Raw genomic sequence first — 13,845 nt, forward strand, 5'->3', positions numbered from 1 at the left:
ATCTTAATGATATCCCTGCTTTCATTCCTGATACCTGTTTTCTCTGTCCTGATATGTATCTGATTTGTGCCTTCTATCTTTGTTCTTTGGCAGTTTTGCTAGATGTTTTATAGTTGCCAAATAACCTGTTTTTGGTTTCATTGCTTTCTTTCTATTTCTTGATTTTCAATTTCCTTAATTTCTGCTCTTTATTATTTTCTTCTTTCTGCTTGCTCTGGGTTTATTTTGCTCCGGTTGTAGATTTGACACCTTTGTTTTAATATGAGTCTCTCTTATAATAATTTTCCCACTAAGCACTGCTTTAGTTGAATTCCACAGATTTTGATAATGTGGTATCTTCACTTTTCTTCAAATCAAAATATTTTCTTATTTGCCTTCAGGTTTCTTCTTTGACCCATGGATGATTTAAAGTTCGTTGTTTACTTTCTAACAGTTTGAACATTATCCTTCTGTTACTGATTTCTAGTTTAATTCCCTTATGTTCAGAGACCACACTTTGTCTATTTTCTATTCTTTTTAAATTGAGCTTCCCAAATCTGCAGGTTTATGTCTTTCACCAAGTTTGGGGTGTATTTGTCTGTTATTTCTTCAAATACTTTTTTCTGCCCTCTACCCTTCCTTCTGTGACTCTAATGCTATGAATATTATATTAGATCCTTCGTTCTTGTCCCATACTTCCCCTCAGCAGATTCTATTCTTTTTCCACGCCGCCCCCCACCCCCCATCTCTTTTCTCTTCATGGTTCAAATTGCATGATTTCTGTTGATGCGTCTTCAAGTTCACTCTGTTATCTCAAATGCTGGTATTCAGTCCAGCTAGTGAATTTTGAAATTTAATTTTTGAATCTTTTCAGTTCTAGAATTTGCACATTTCCACTTTGTTCTATTTCTTTGCTGAGATTTTCTCTTTCCATTCCCTTTAAGAGTTCTCTTTTACTTTTGGAGAATTTTTATAATGGCCCTATTAAAATCTCTTTCAATTAATTCCAACCTCTGTCTTGTTTTGGCATTGGTGTTTGTTGATTGTCTTTTCCTGTGTGAGTTGAGATGTTCCTTGTTGTTTGTGTGTTGAGTAATTTTGGATTGTATATCTTGTATCTTTGTGTGTTTTGTTAGGAGACACTTAATTTTGTTTAAATGTTATGGAGAATATTGTGGGGTTTCTTGGGGTTTTTTGTTGTTTTGGTTTTTGTTTTAATTTTCTTAAAATAATTTTTTTTGGTAATGTTTATTTTTGAGAGAGTGAGAGAGCATGCGAGTGGGGAAAGGGCAGAGAGAGAGAGAGGGAGACACAGAATCTGAAGCGGGCTCCAGGCTCTGATCTGACAGCACAGAGCCCAACATGGGGCTCAAACTCATAAACCGCAAGATCACGCATGACCTGAGCAGAAGTCGGACGCTTAACTGACTGAGCCACACAGGCACTCCTGTTTTAATTTTAAAGCAGGCAAATGCTCTGGTTAGATTCAGGCTAGAAGTTCAAATTAGCCAGCCACCTTTGGATTGTGGCTGTAATGTCATTTCTATTTCAAAGCCTTTGCCATGCTCATCAGATCTGTCATCTGTATACACCTGTATACATCTGTATCTGTCATCAGTATACACCTTTCAGTGGCTAGATTGGGCCTGGGCAGTGGTCTTAGTTTATTTCTCAAAGTCTTTGTTATTAGGATCAGATTCAAGCAAGTGCTATTCAGGGTTGAACCTAGAAATTTACATACAGCTTCCTGGAGTCCTGAGCTGGTCTCACTGGTATTTTCTCTTTACCTGGGGCTCCCCTTTTTGTCTCTTCTCCCTGAAAGCTGATGTTTTATTTTTCTCATTCTGCTGCTTACTTTCCACAGCTATACCCACATCTAAGGCAAAAGCAGTGTATACTTCTCCTATTCTTTGGAGTTCCTGCTTGCAATTTGCAGGAAGAAGATAGAGATGTTTGAAAGTCAGATTATACAGTTTCTCTTTTCTCAAATATATACTTATATGTAGTACTGTTTTTATACGTCAAGGCATTTACAGCAGAGATGAACTTCTAACTGAGATGAGTCTGGTAAAATTTCTTTTTTTATTTTAAACATTTAACATGGTGTTCTGAAGGCATTCATTAGGACATTGCCTCCCCTCTCAGGTCAAATTCTGTATCTCCATTTGATTTCACCAATAAAGATATAATTTATGTTAGAAATTTGACAAATGCTTATTTTTTGCTATGAATCTAAATACACATTCATAGGCCCTATACCCAGAGATTCTGATTCAGTAAAGAAGAAAATGGCCTACATGCTTATGTCTTCTACTTTAACATTCTTGTTTTAATACAGGACATTTCTGCAGTCTAAGAGATTTCCTCAGGACAGATAGGTCTGAGGAAGATGATGATAGTAGCACTCCTTGAACGTTGTTGATTCAGTGGGTGTCTCAAGGCATCTGAACAAACCAGGTGTCAAACCACCCTTGGTAGGGGCCCAGTCCTTCACCATCACCCCAGGCATATTCTATACTTATTCATCTTCCTTGAGGTTGTCTGTGAATCATTTAATATGCCATTTCTTGGTTATTCCTAACCAATTCAGCAAGGGGTAGGACGTAATTTTTGTCATTTTCTTTATTGCATTTAAGGACAAAAAGTTTAACTTTTTCAACTTCTATTGAGATATAGCATACATCCAGTAGGTGTTTAAGGTATACCAATCTTAAGTGTATAACTTAAACTTTTCATATGTGTGTACCACCATACATCCTGTATGTACCATCCATCCATACAGTCAAGACATAGAACATTTCCAACATCCCCTTTCCCTTAAGTCAACCCCTGTTCTGATCTCTAGCACAATAAATTAGTTTTTCCTTCTCTTAGGCTTCACATAAATCAAGTCATGCGGGGGTACCTGGGTGGCTCAGTTAGTTAAGTGTCTGACTCTTGATGTCGGTTCAGGTCATGACGTCAACGGTTCATGAGTTTGAACCCCACATTGGGTTCTGTGCTGGCAGTGTAGAGCCTGCTTGGAATTCTCTCTCTCTCCCCCCCTCTCTTTCTACCCTTTGCTTGCTCATGCTGTCTCTCTCAAAATAAATAAATAAACTTAAAAAAAATAGTCATGCAATATGTATACTCTGGTCTAGTATTTTTAATCAAATGATTCTTATGGCTATGCCTTCTTGAATTATTTAATATTATTGTTTCTGACTCAGAAACAAAAACAAAAAATACATACTCAAGGGTGTCTCAGTGGTTCAGTCGGTTAAGCGTCTGACTTCGGCTCAGGTCATAATCTCATGGTTGTGGTTCGAGCCGCATCGAGCTCTGTGCTAACAGGACAGAGCCTGGAGCCTGCTTCGGATTCTGTGTCTCCTTCTCTCTCTGCCCCTCCCCTGCTCATGCTCTGTCTCTTTCTCTCTCAAAAATATGTAAACATTGAAAAAAATTTTTTTATTTAAAAAAAAATTTTTTTTAACGTTTATTTATTTTTGAGACAGACAGAGAGAGACAGAGCATGAACAGGGGAGGGGCAGAGAGAGAAGGAGACACAGAATCCGAAGCAGGTTCCAGGCTCTGAGCTGTCAGCACAGAGCCCGACACGGGGCTCGAACTCACAGACCGTGAGATCATGACCTGAGCCAAAGTTGGACGCTTAACCGACCAAGCCACCCAGGCGCCCCCCCAAAAAATTTTTTTTAAATCACACTCTAAAAGCAATGTCTAAACCAAAGCAGATGTCATTTGACTTTTATTTTGCATTTTTTTGTGGGTGAGATAATCTTCAAATTCTTTAGGAAATTTTCCATATTCCTTTTCCCACTGTAAAACTTTCAATGGCTTTGTGCTTCATCCATTCATGTACTATCTGTTGTTTAGTTCCACAAATTATTCTTGCCCTCGCTTTAATTTTACCCATTCCACATTTTCTTCTACAAATGTGTACATTGAAAAGGAGATTTCTAAAATCTTATATCCTGTTTGTCCTTTGCCATGCTAGCAATTTGGTCTGGGTGAATTCAGGTTGAAAGGAGTGTTTGCAGTTATTGTATTAATCTCATGTTTTCCTTCTCTTCTCTCTGACAGCATGATGGAAGTGGTTCATTGCATGATATTCAGCTATCATTGCCATCCAGTCCAGAACCAGAAGATGGTGATCAAATATATAAGGTATGACTAGGTAGTCATGCTAAATTTTTAAAAATTCTTTATTACTAAAATTATAAAGCAGTAACAAAACATTTAATAATAAATGTGTTAAAACGTGCAGCTTTGCTGTGTTAAGTTTTAATCGGGTCTGCTTTTAACTTTTGCTACCTTAATAAGTTAAAATGATATCACTCTGGTGTTTTAATTTGAATTTATTTTATTAGTTGGATAAGTATTTGTCCCTGTATTACTACTGGTACAGGATTGTTTTTCTTAAATCAATAAATTATGAAATTTTTAATTTCTTTTTTATAATTATGAAAACAGTTTTAAAAATATACCAGTTATGGTGATTCACAGGTACTTCTATATAATAACAACATTGAAGAAATATACTGAAAATGAGATTAATTTATCTTTTTTTCATGTTTAAAAATATAATTATAGAATACAGATGCACTTTAGTGTTTGAAAGTATATTTTTTATAATGGTAATTTTTAGTTCTCTTTTTATTGAGAAAAGCTTTTTCCTTTTACAGTTATTTCTGAAGTTCATATTTCTTAAGCACACAAACGTTTTCTTGATTTAATGTTTCCAAGTAAAATTATTGTTTTCTTTCACATTCTATCTTCAGGGCATGCTAGTCAGTGTTTTCTAGTCAACAAACAATCTTGAAATATTGGTGTCTTGCAGTGACAAAAATGTATTTCTCGACTTGTTATTTTTCAATATGTTACATATTGGCTGTAGATCAGCTGGGACTCTGCTTTCTGCTGCTTCTTCATCCTGAGAGCCAGTCTGGAGGATCAGCCCCTGTCCTAGAACATGTTTTTGAACTTTAGGGAAAAAAGCATTGGCAGAACCACATGTGGATTCTGCTTGGATGTTGCAAATATTACCTTCTCCAAATAAAGTCAAGTAGTGAACCCTGGAATTAGAGGTCAAAGCAGCATAATTTTCTCATAGAATGTGGGGTGACTTACTGGAACAAGATTGCATCTAAAACCACCAAAACCAAAAGAATATAGGATTATTCTATAGTTATTTTGTTATTTGTAGTTTTGTAGTTATTTTGTTATCTAGTCTTGGTTTTTTGATGTGTTACCTTACCTATTATTGCACAAATTTCTTCCCATCTCTGGGCTTCCATCCTATTAAGAGTACAGTACTCTAAATCAGCAGGTCTGCAGTAGGATATCTTTTTTCAAAATACTTTTACATACACAATAATTGAGAACCATTGACTTAGATGGTTTCTAAATCATCTCTCAGTTTTAAGTTTTGTGACCGACATTTTTAAAGTGAAGGTGAGTTTTTCCTGCATTTTTTTTGTGAAAAGTTTTTACATATGAAGAAATAATTTTCAAGAAAAAAATTTTAATTCCAACTTTTTTACACAACTGATATTTTTAATTTTTCTTTGTTCCTTTCTAGTGTGTCTATATATTTAATGTTACATGATAGACATATTGCTACACAGTATTTATTTCTTGTCCCTACTCCATTTCCTTCCAAGCAGATCATTCCTAGTCTTCCTTCTTATCCAAGGTGAGATGCTGTGGCTGATACTGTTTCCAGTACACTGGACTCCTTTGCACTTTCATTGTCAGATCCCCAGTTATGTCCCCTTCTCATCTGGTTTAGCAGTACAGCTTCAAATGATATAACTGACTTGTGTCATTGCAAATTCAGGGTCTGCAATCTGCTCTGGACCTGCCATGTCCCTAATTTGTCTTTTGTATCAGTCAGAACAGCTCCCTCTCCCATTCCCTTGATGAGCTAGTCTCAACATTGCCTCCGCCCTCAAGCCTCATTCTCAGCCATTCTTCTCAATTTCTGCAAGTGGCCTTGTGTTCATCAAGCAAGATCTGCTACCTGCCCTCCTGCCTTCTGACTTACCTGTATCTGTTATCATTCTCATTCACGTTGTTTCAGTTACAGGGCAAAAATGGCCACTGTGCTGTGGAAGACCACCCTTTCTTAGGTTCTGGACTCTTATCTTCTGCTGCTGTTAGTTCTGCTGCTAACTACACATCCTCCTCTCTTATCTCTCTTCAGTGTGTCTTCACTACTTTTTCTTAATCCTCAGTTTATAAATTTCTGTATCTTACCTATCATAAATTCAGTAAACCAGATAAACCTTTCCTTGACTCTCCTTAAACCTCTTTCTAGTTAACATGGAAACCTGGAAAAATGAAAGCAGCTACTGGTTTTAATGCTATAGACATTTGGAATGACAGTTATCTTAAAAGCTTTGTCCTTGATTTTTATGTCACTTCTCTCTGAAATCCATTACACTCTTCAACATTTTCCCATTTCCTTTGTAGGTTCCTCCTCTTATTCAGCATATAGATTTATATCTTTAGTCCAGTTCTCTTTGAACTTTTTACTGTCATGGTGTCATATAGACCATATGTGTTGATAACATGAAATTTCTCTTTTTTTTGAGAGAGTGAGCAAAAGAGAGAGCACAGGTGAGGAGGGGAGTTGGTGCGGGGAGAGAGGGAGAATTTTAAGCAGGCTCCACACCCAGTGAAGCCCAACGGAAGGCTCAGTCCCACAACCGTTGAGATCATGATCTCAGCCAAAATCAAGAGTCAGACGCTTAACTGACTGAGCCACCCAGGTGCCCCAGAAATTGCTCTTTCATACCGGGTCATCCAGTTGCCCTCTGGACATTTCCACTGTGTCCCAGCCCCAGGCACCTCTAATAATATATCTGAGACTCACCATTTTTCCTCTTTGACATATTTCTCCTCATTTAGTCTTCATTTCTTTTGGAGGCACAACCATTATCACCCACACTAGAAATATAGGTATCACATTGTGCTCTTTCACATGGAGAGATAATTGCCAAAATCTCCTAATTTTGATTCCTGCTCTTCTTACTACTTCTCCCTTCACTCTCTTGGGTCAGGTTCCTAATGTCATCTGGAGTATTATAACATTTTGGTAACAAATTCCCTAGCCTAATTTGTTGTTGTCATTGTCATATTTGTCCTCTAAATAGCCATCTCACATGCACTGTCACTCCCCTCGCTTAGGCCATGCTTGATATTCATGACTCTCTATGATTTGGCTCTTGCCTGGTTTACTAACCACGTTGGTTTCCACTGTTCACTACAGCCTTTGTGTGATAGAGTCACTGCTTCTAATTCTCCACATATGCTATGCTTATCTTCATCTCTGTATTGTACGATACTAGAATCTCTTCCTCAAATCCAAAGCCTGACAGGTTTCTGTATCTTCAGAGCTTTTTACTCATCCTTTAAGACTTCACTGGAATTACCTGTTTACTGATATGTGTTCCCCTTTGCCCATCTTTATGTGTAAAATCCTTACAGCAGTGACTGTCATAAAGTTAAATACTGTATACATGTTGGCTATTAATGTTATCACATTGTATTTGGATTTTTTTTCAGGTCCATTTCCTCTAACACTGGCAGAACCTAGCAGTGACCAAATGATAACATATAGTATAGTATATATAGTATTCCATTAGATTGCGACATTGTATTTCAGTTGTCTCCTTTTAGGGTAGTTGTAAATTTGTAAACTTTTAGATAATACCTTTTTGTAGGTTTTTTTCATACTTATGATTATTTCTTTGGCATAGTTTCTTAGGAGTGGGATGACTGAATTAGAGTGCAAGCATTTTTATGACTCTTCTATGTATAGCCATGTGTTTCTACAGAAAGGCCAGTTTTGATGTCTGATGATGTACCATTTTTTTTCTGCAATTTTGTTCATCACATTATTTCTTCCCCCAATTTAATGTCTATAAAACAATACCTTTAATACTTGAATTTATATTTCTCCAAGAAGTCAGATAGAACATTTTCATGTATATGTATATACACACACACACACACACACACACACACATATATATTTGTGGGAATTGGTTTATTTGTCTTTTGGGGCCTAGAAAATTATCCTGTATGTTTGAACAGGCTCTTAATATACTTGAATATAAGTCCTCTGTCATATTTGCATAGGTTTTCACCAGCTTTTAATGTTAGTGTTAATTGTATAGGTGCTTTAAATTATAAGTAATCAAATATAGTTATTATTTCTTAATAACTTCATTTGCCACATAGCTTAAAAAATGTATCCTTCATGATCTGCAATCTGTCTTTGTCTTTTTATTTTATTTATTTTATTAAAAATTTTTTTAATGTTTATATCTGAGAGAGAGAGAGAGAGAGACAGACAGACAGACAGACAGACAGTGTGTGAGCAGGAAAGGGGCAGAGAGAGACAGAGATGGAATCTGAAGCAGGCTCCAGGCTCTGAGCTGTCAGTACAGAGCCCAACGTGGAGCTCGAACTCACAAGCCATGAGATCATGACCTGAGTTGAAGTCGGATGCTTAAGCGACTGAGCCACCCAGGCGCCCCTCTTTTGCCCTGACTTATGATTTAAAAAAAAAATAAACTCTTTAAATTCAACTAGAAATCATTTTTTATATACAATAAACAGTCTTGCCCAATTGCAGTGTATATAACATCATTAACAAAGATCTTTTCTTTCCCATTGTTTGTGATGCTTATATGATATGTTAAAGCCTTTGCAAAATGTCTATTTCTGATCTCTTGTTAAAGAGACTGCACTATTTTGTGTTCGTTCCCAATGTATCTGCAAGGGATGGCATACTTTGCTCAGTAATAGCATTTTATAATTATAATTGCTTACACAGTTTTCTCCTTTACAAGATATGTCATTCACGTATATATTCTAATTTCCTTGCTTGTACTGTTTTCTCAGTATATGGACTAACAAAAGGTAATGATACTTTACGCTTCGAAATGTAGCTGGATTTCTGCTTAACTTGATGATAGGTTTCCTTTTAATACTGTTAGGAATTTCTTAAAGACTAAATTGACAGGGTATTTTGTCTTTGAGTCAGGCAGTTCTCAGGAAGGTGGCTCATGAAAAAAGAATCTCCCTGTTATCCTTCTAGGCATATTTATCTTTCTGCTGATTTCTGAACCAGCTGTGAAATGACTCTCTGCCTTTAATTATGTTGTTCCTTCTGTTTGTTGGGCCCTTCATTTTTTCTGAAAGGCAACTCTCATGCATCCCTTGAAATCTAGCTGAAATTACTGTTTTATATGTAATTTAATTTAGTGTATGGCCCATGTCCCAGTTTCCTTATCTGTAAAAAGGGGATAATAGTATCAGCCTCAGGGTTGTACTCAGGATCAAATGCTTAGATATCTAAAAGTACTTAGCTCTTAGCACTTGTACTTAATGAATGTTAGCTGCTGTTGCTATTATTCATTTTTTACATGTTAGACTCCGTTACACTATGAACATTTGGAGGAACCAAAATGGGTTTTTGTTTATTCATAGGTTAATACCTGGCATCTTTAAGAAGAGTTTTCCCCTTAAATGAATAAACCATTCATTATTCAGTCTTCACTGTTGATTTAATGCTTCTCATTAAGGTGTTTTAAATACTTCATGTTAATTTTTTAAAATATTTCAGAATGAAGATTTATTAAATGAAATAAAACAACTTAAAGAGGAAATAAAGAAAAAAGATGAAAAAATTCAACTATTAGAACATCAGCTTGTAAGTATTATAGTGTAATGCATAAAGTAGAGGCTTTTCAAACTAAGCAGTATTGTTTTTTTTATAAAAGTCTGACCAGAATTGAAATTTGACTTTATTTTTGGCTTGCAAAGTTGCACTATTGTATTACATTTAGATTGTATGCATTCTGAAAGTATGTGATTTACCTCATTCTAAATATTTAAGAAATTTTAATCTAAATATTAAGTATTCAAGGTGAAAAGAATGTCTTTGTGAGTACATTTTCAGTGGTCTTCTCTTGGGGGTTTTGAAATCACTAGTTTACATTCATTTTATTGATGAAGGGTAAAATGACTTCCTTTGTGTATTTAAAGAAACGAGTACTGGTGAGTTGAGAATAGGACATATTTTTTTTTCTCAGAACAGAAATTAAACTGGATGTTAGGCTTAGGTTTCTGTAGGTAAGACTGTTAGAGTGAACAGTATTCTAAGAAAATGCTTCTTCCCCCATCGATGATGTTGAGTGATCCCTCAGAGCCATGTTTGGATCTTTGTGATTTTATAATTGTTAGAATTTCAAATGTTAGTCTCACATGAAAATATGTGCAGTGTCTTGAACTTAATTATAATTTAATTCATAAAAAGTCCAGTATAACAACATAATGGCATAAAAATGACAGTAGGCCAAGGAAAATCTGTTGGAATTCAAAAGCATATTTTGGTATAGCAAAGCAATTCAGCAATTTGAATTATTAACCTCATTTAGAATGTAAAGGATATAATATATACTGAACTCTGAGCCACTGGGTTCAGATCAGAGATCCACCTCATGAGTAAATAGTAAGGACTGATGGATCAGATATTCTGATTTAAGAGCACAAAGAAAACTTACAAATCTGAAAAATGAATGAATGAATATTACAAATTGAGGGCCTATCAAATATAAAATTAAAAAAATAATAAGATCTAATGTTTGTATTTCAAGACTAAAGAACCTAGCCAACCCAACTAATTTTCAGGGAGAAGAAAAACAGCATTAGGAAATTAAGCTTCAGATTTTGCAAAAATATATTACAGAGAACAAAAATTGTGTCTAGTGCACTTCAAAAAAAAAGTTATGACCCCATATTTTATATTTAAACACATTTTTATTTCTATATCAAGGTAAATTTTCAGACCTTTAGTGTCTTGAAAAATGTGCCACCCAGTTATCTTTGTAAAATGTCCTAATAATGCATTCCAGATACCTGGGGGAGACATTAAAAAATAACTCAAGAGTAAGGAAGTAAAGATTAAAATGAGTGAGTGATGAAATGAAAACTATTTTTAGGGAGACTAGATGAGATAAACCTCCCAATAAGTAATGGGAGAAAACTTACTGCTGATTATTTTATCTCCTGGATCATTTGAATGTTAGATTTTTTGAATTTATACATTTTTATTTTCTTGAAATGAAGTTTTTAGTTTGTAAAATTTTAAATTGCTATTAAATTCTTGAAAGTGAATTTGGTTTTTTTTTTAATGTTTATTTTTGAGAGAGAGAAACCGAGTGCAAGTGGGGAGGGGCAGAGAGCAAGAGAGACGCAGAATCCGAATCAGGCTCCAGGCTCTGAGCTGTCAGCACAGAGCCTGATGTGGAATTCGAACCCTTGAACCATGAGATCATGACACGAGTTGAAGTCAGATGCTTAACTGACTGAGCCACCCAAGCACCCCTTGAAAATGTTTACATTAAGTGAAATACAGGTTTGAGGAAGGAAATAAGGAATACACTGAAGAAGTGAGAAGTACTGAAGTTGAAGTTTTTATCTTATACAAATGGGTATCTAAAATTATTTTTTAAATTATTTTTATATATTACATAAATCATAAAACATTTATGAAATGCTTTCAGATAACTATTAGGTTAGAATAATGGATCTTGCAAAAAATAAAATTAAAAAAAGACATAGAAAGTAGAAAAATACCCAAGGATATCTAAAAACAGCGGAACTGAGGTGACAGAAATTAGATCAAATGTAATAAATATAATAGTAAATGAAAATAGCTTTATCTCACATAGTTTCATTGGGGATTTAATGCAAAATTCATTAATTTTCTTTGTACAAAGAAAATTTAGCTCATAAAATGGTACAGTAAAGCTGAACAAAATGGTTGGGTGAGACAGAATGAAATTATTCTCATCAAAAAAGCTGGGGTTACAATTATAAATTAGAAAAATTAAGACTGAAAGAATTGTGAAAAGAGGTCACTTTATGTTGATATATGATTATTAAGTAATGAAATGGTAAAGCTTTTTATGCTGAAAAGTTTTAATACTGTTCTATTAACCTCGATATGTTTCTTTTAAAAATAAGAACATTTCATAGCTGAAATATTACCATCTTTAACCAATTAATAGTAAATCCTTAATGTCTTCTAATATCCATCCATCTTCAGATTTTCCTAGTTCTAAAAATATCCTGTGTATTTGTACATTACATCTAGTTACATCTTTTAAGTCTCTTTTAATTTAGGACCATTCTTTTTTATTGTTGCTATACTAACTTGTTGAAGAGACTCACCCAGTTGTCCAGAACAAAATCTCATCTTACAAATAATTTTTAGAAAGTTTTTAGAAATATCTAAGGGAAGGGCGCCTGGGTGGCTCAGTCGGTTAAGCATCCGACTTTGGCTTAGGTCATGATCTCATGGTCTATGAGATCAAGCCCTGCTTCGGACTCTGTGCTGGCAGCTCAGAGCCTGGCACCTGCTTCAGATTCTTCATCTCCTTTTCTCTCTGCCTCTCCCCCACTAGCCTTCTGTCTCTCTCAAAAGCAAATAAACATTAAATATATATATATATATATATATATATATATATATATATATATATATATATCTAAGAGAATCCTAAAGAAAGAAAAAAGAAAAGTGAAAGCATGACTTTTCAGCAATAGGTGTTTTGAAGTTCTCTGTATTTGCTATATTAAACCTAGAAATCATATTTATTTTGGAAGAGATCATTGTCTATCTTTAGATTAGTAATGGAACTCTAGGAAGTCACTTGTTTAATTAAATCAAGAGAATTTAAAAAGATATGAACCATTGTAAGTAGAGATCAGTAAATATTTTCCACATTATGAAAATTAAAATTATCTTTCTATTTAAAATACTTTTTCTCTCCTTACATCTCTAACTACTTTTTTATTTATTTATTTTTTTAACGTTTATTTATTTTTGAGACAGAGAGAGACAGAGCATGAACGGGGGAGGGGCAGAGAGAGAGGGAGACACAGAATGTGAAACAGGCTCCAGGCTCTGAGCAGTCAGCACAGAGCCCGACACGGGGCTCGAACTCACGGACCGCAAGATGGTGACCTGAGCCGAAGTTGGATGCTCAACCGACTGAGCCACCCAGGCGCCCCACTAACTACTTTTTTAAAATGGCAAAACATTATCATAAACTAGGTATTAGAGGACTTTTTTTTTTGTCTTAAGTATTAACTAGCTGAATGACATGGACAATTTCCACCACTCTCTAGTGATTTCCTTATCAAAAATGTGAATGTTTTGGAGGCTGAGAAGATGGCGGAGTAAGAGAACCCTAAGCTCAGCACATCCCACAGATACAACTAGATAACACTCAAATCAGTGTAAACACAGAAAACAACCCAAAGACAGGCAAAACAAACTCCATAACTAAAGTTAGAAAAGAAGCCACACTGAAGTGGGTAGAAAGGGCAGAGACATGGTTGGGAGCAAAACTGCAGCCATCTGCAGAGGGGAGGGAGCCCTGGGTACAGAGAAGGGAGAGAAACAGACTATTACACTGGGAAGCCTTCATGGGAAAGACAAATCCCCATTTAACATTTGACTTTGAAAGCAAGTGGGGATGAGTTTTATGAGCTCTTACAACGGAGATTTAAAGTCTAGAATTTTAAAAATCAGCAAGCTTGGATCTGGGAGAGCCTGAAGGGTGAGAGGAAGCTGAGTTCATGCCCCTAAAGAGACAACATCACAAACGGCCCATGGAGATATAGCATAGAAGCAGCAGTTGGAAGAAACACCTGGGACATATGTAAGGAAGAATAGTTTACTCATTTTGAAACATGTCCTGGAGGGGCAGGGATCACTGAGGGACTTCTACAGGAACAAAGGGGATGGCAGGTGCCTCGGGCCAACTGGCAGCAGGCCCTGTGGAA

At 35.5% G+C, this 13,845-nt stretch overlaps 1 protein-coding gene across 7 annotated transcripts in view; it reads left to right on the forward strand.

Moving 5' to 3' along the window:
• The window catches only part of CCSER2 (coiled-coil serine rich protein 2), a 189,099-nt gene that overhangs the window by 137,374 nt on the left and 37,880 nt on the right, over nt 1-13,845 (forward strand). For all 7 annotated transcript variants that reach the window (XM_042960154.1, XM_042960153.1, XM_007093134.3 and 4 more), the window contains 2 exons: nt 4,060-4,143; nt 9,614-9,700. In XM_042960154.1, coding sequence (XP_042816088.1) covers nt 4,060-4,143; nt 9,614-9,700 — 171 coding nt within the window. The remainder of the gene's footprint in view (nt 1-4,059; nt 4,144-9,613; nt 9,701-13,845) is intronic.

This window comes from Panthera tigris, chromosome D2 (genome assembly GCF_018350195.1).
Source record: "Panthera tigris isolate Pti1 chromosome D2, P.tigris_Pti1_mat1.1, whole genome shotgun sequence".
Taxonomy (NCBI): domain Eukaryota; kingdom Metazoa; phylum Chordata; class Mammalia; order Carnivora; family Felidae; genus Panthera; species Panthera tigris.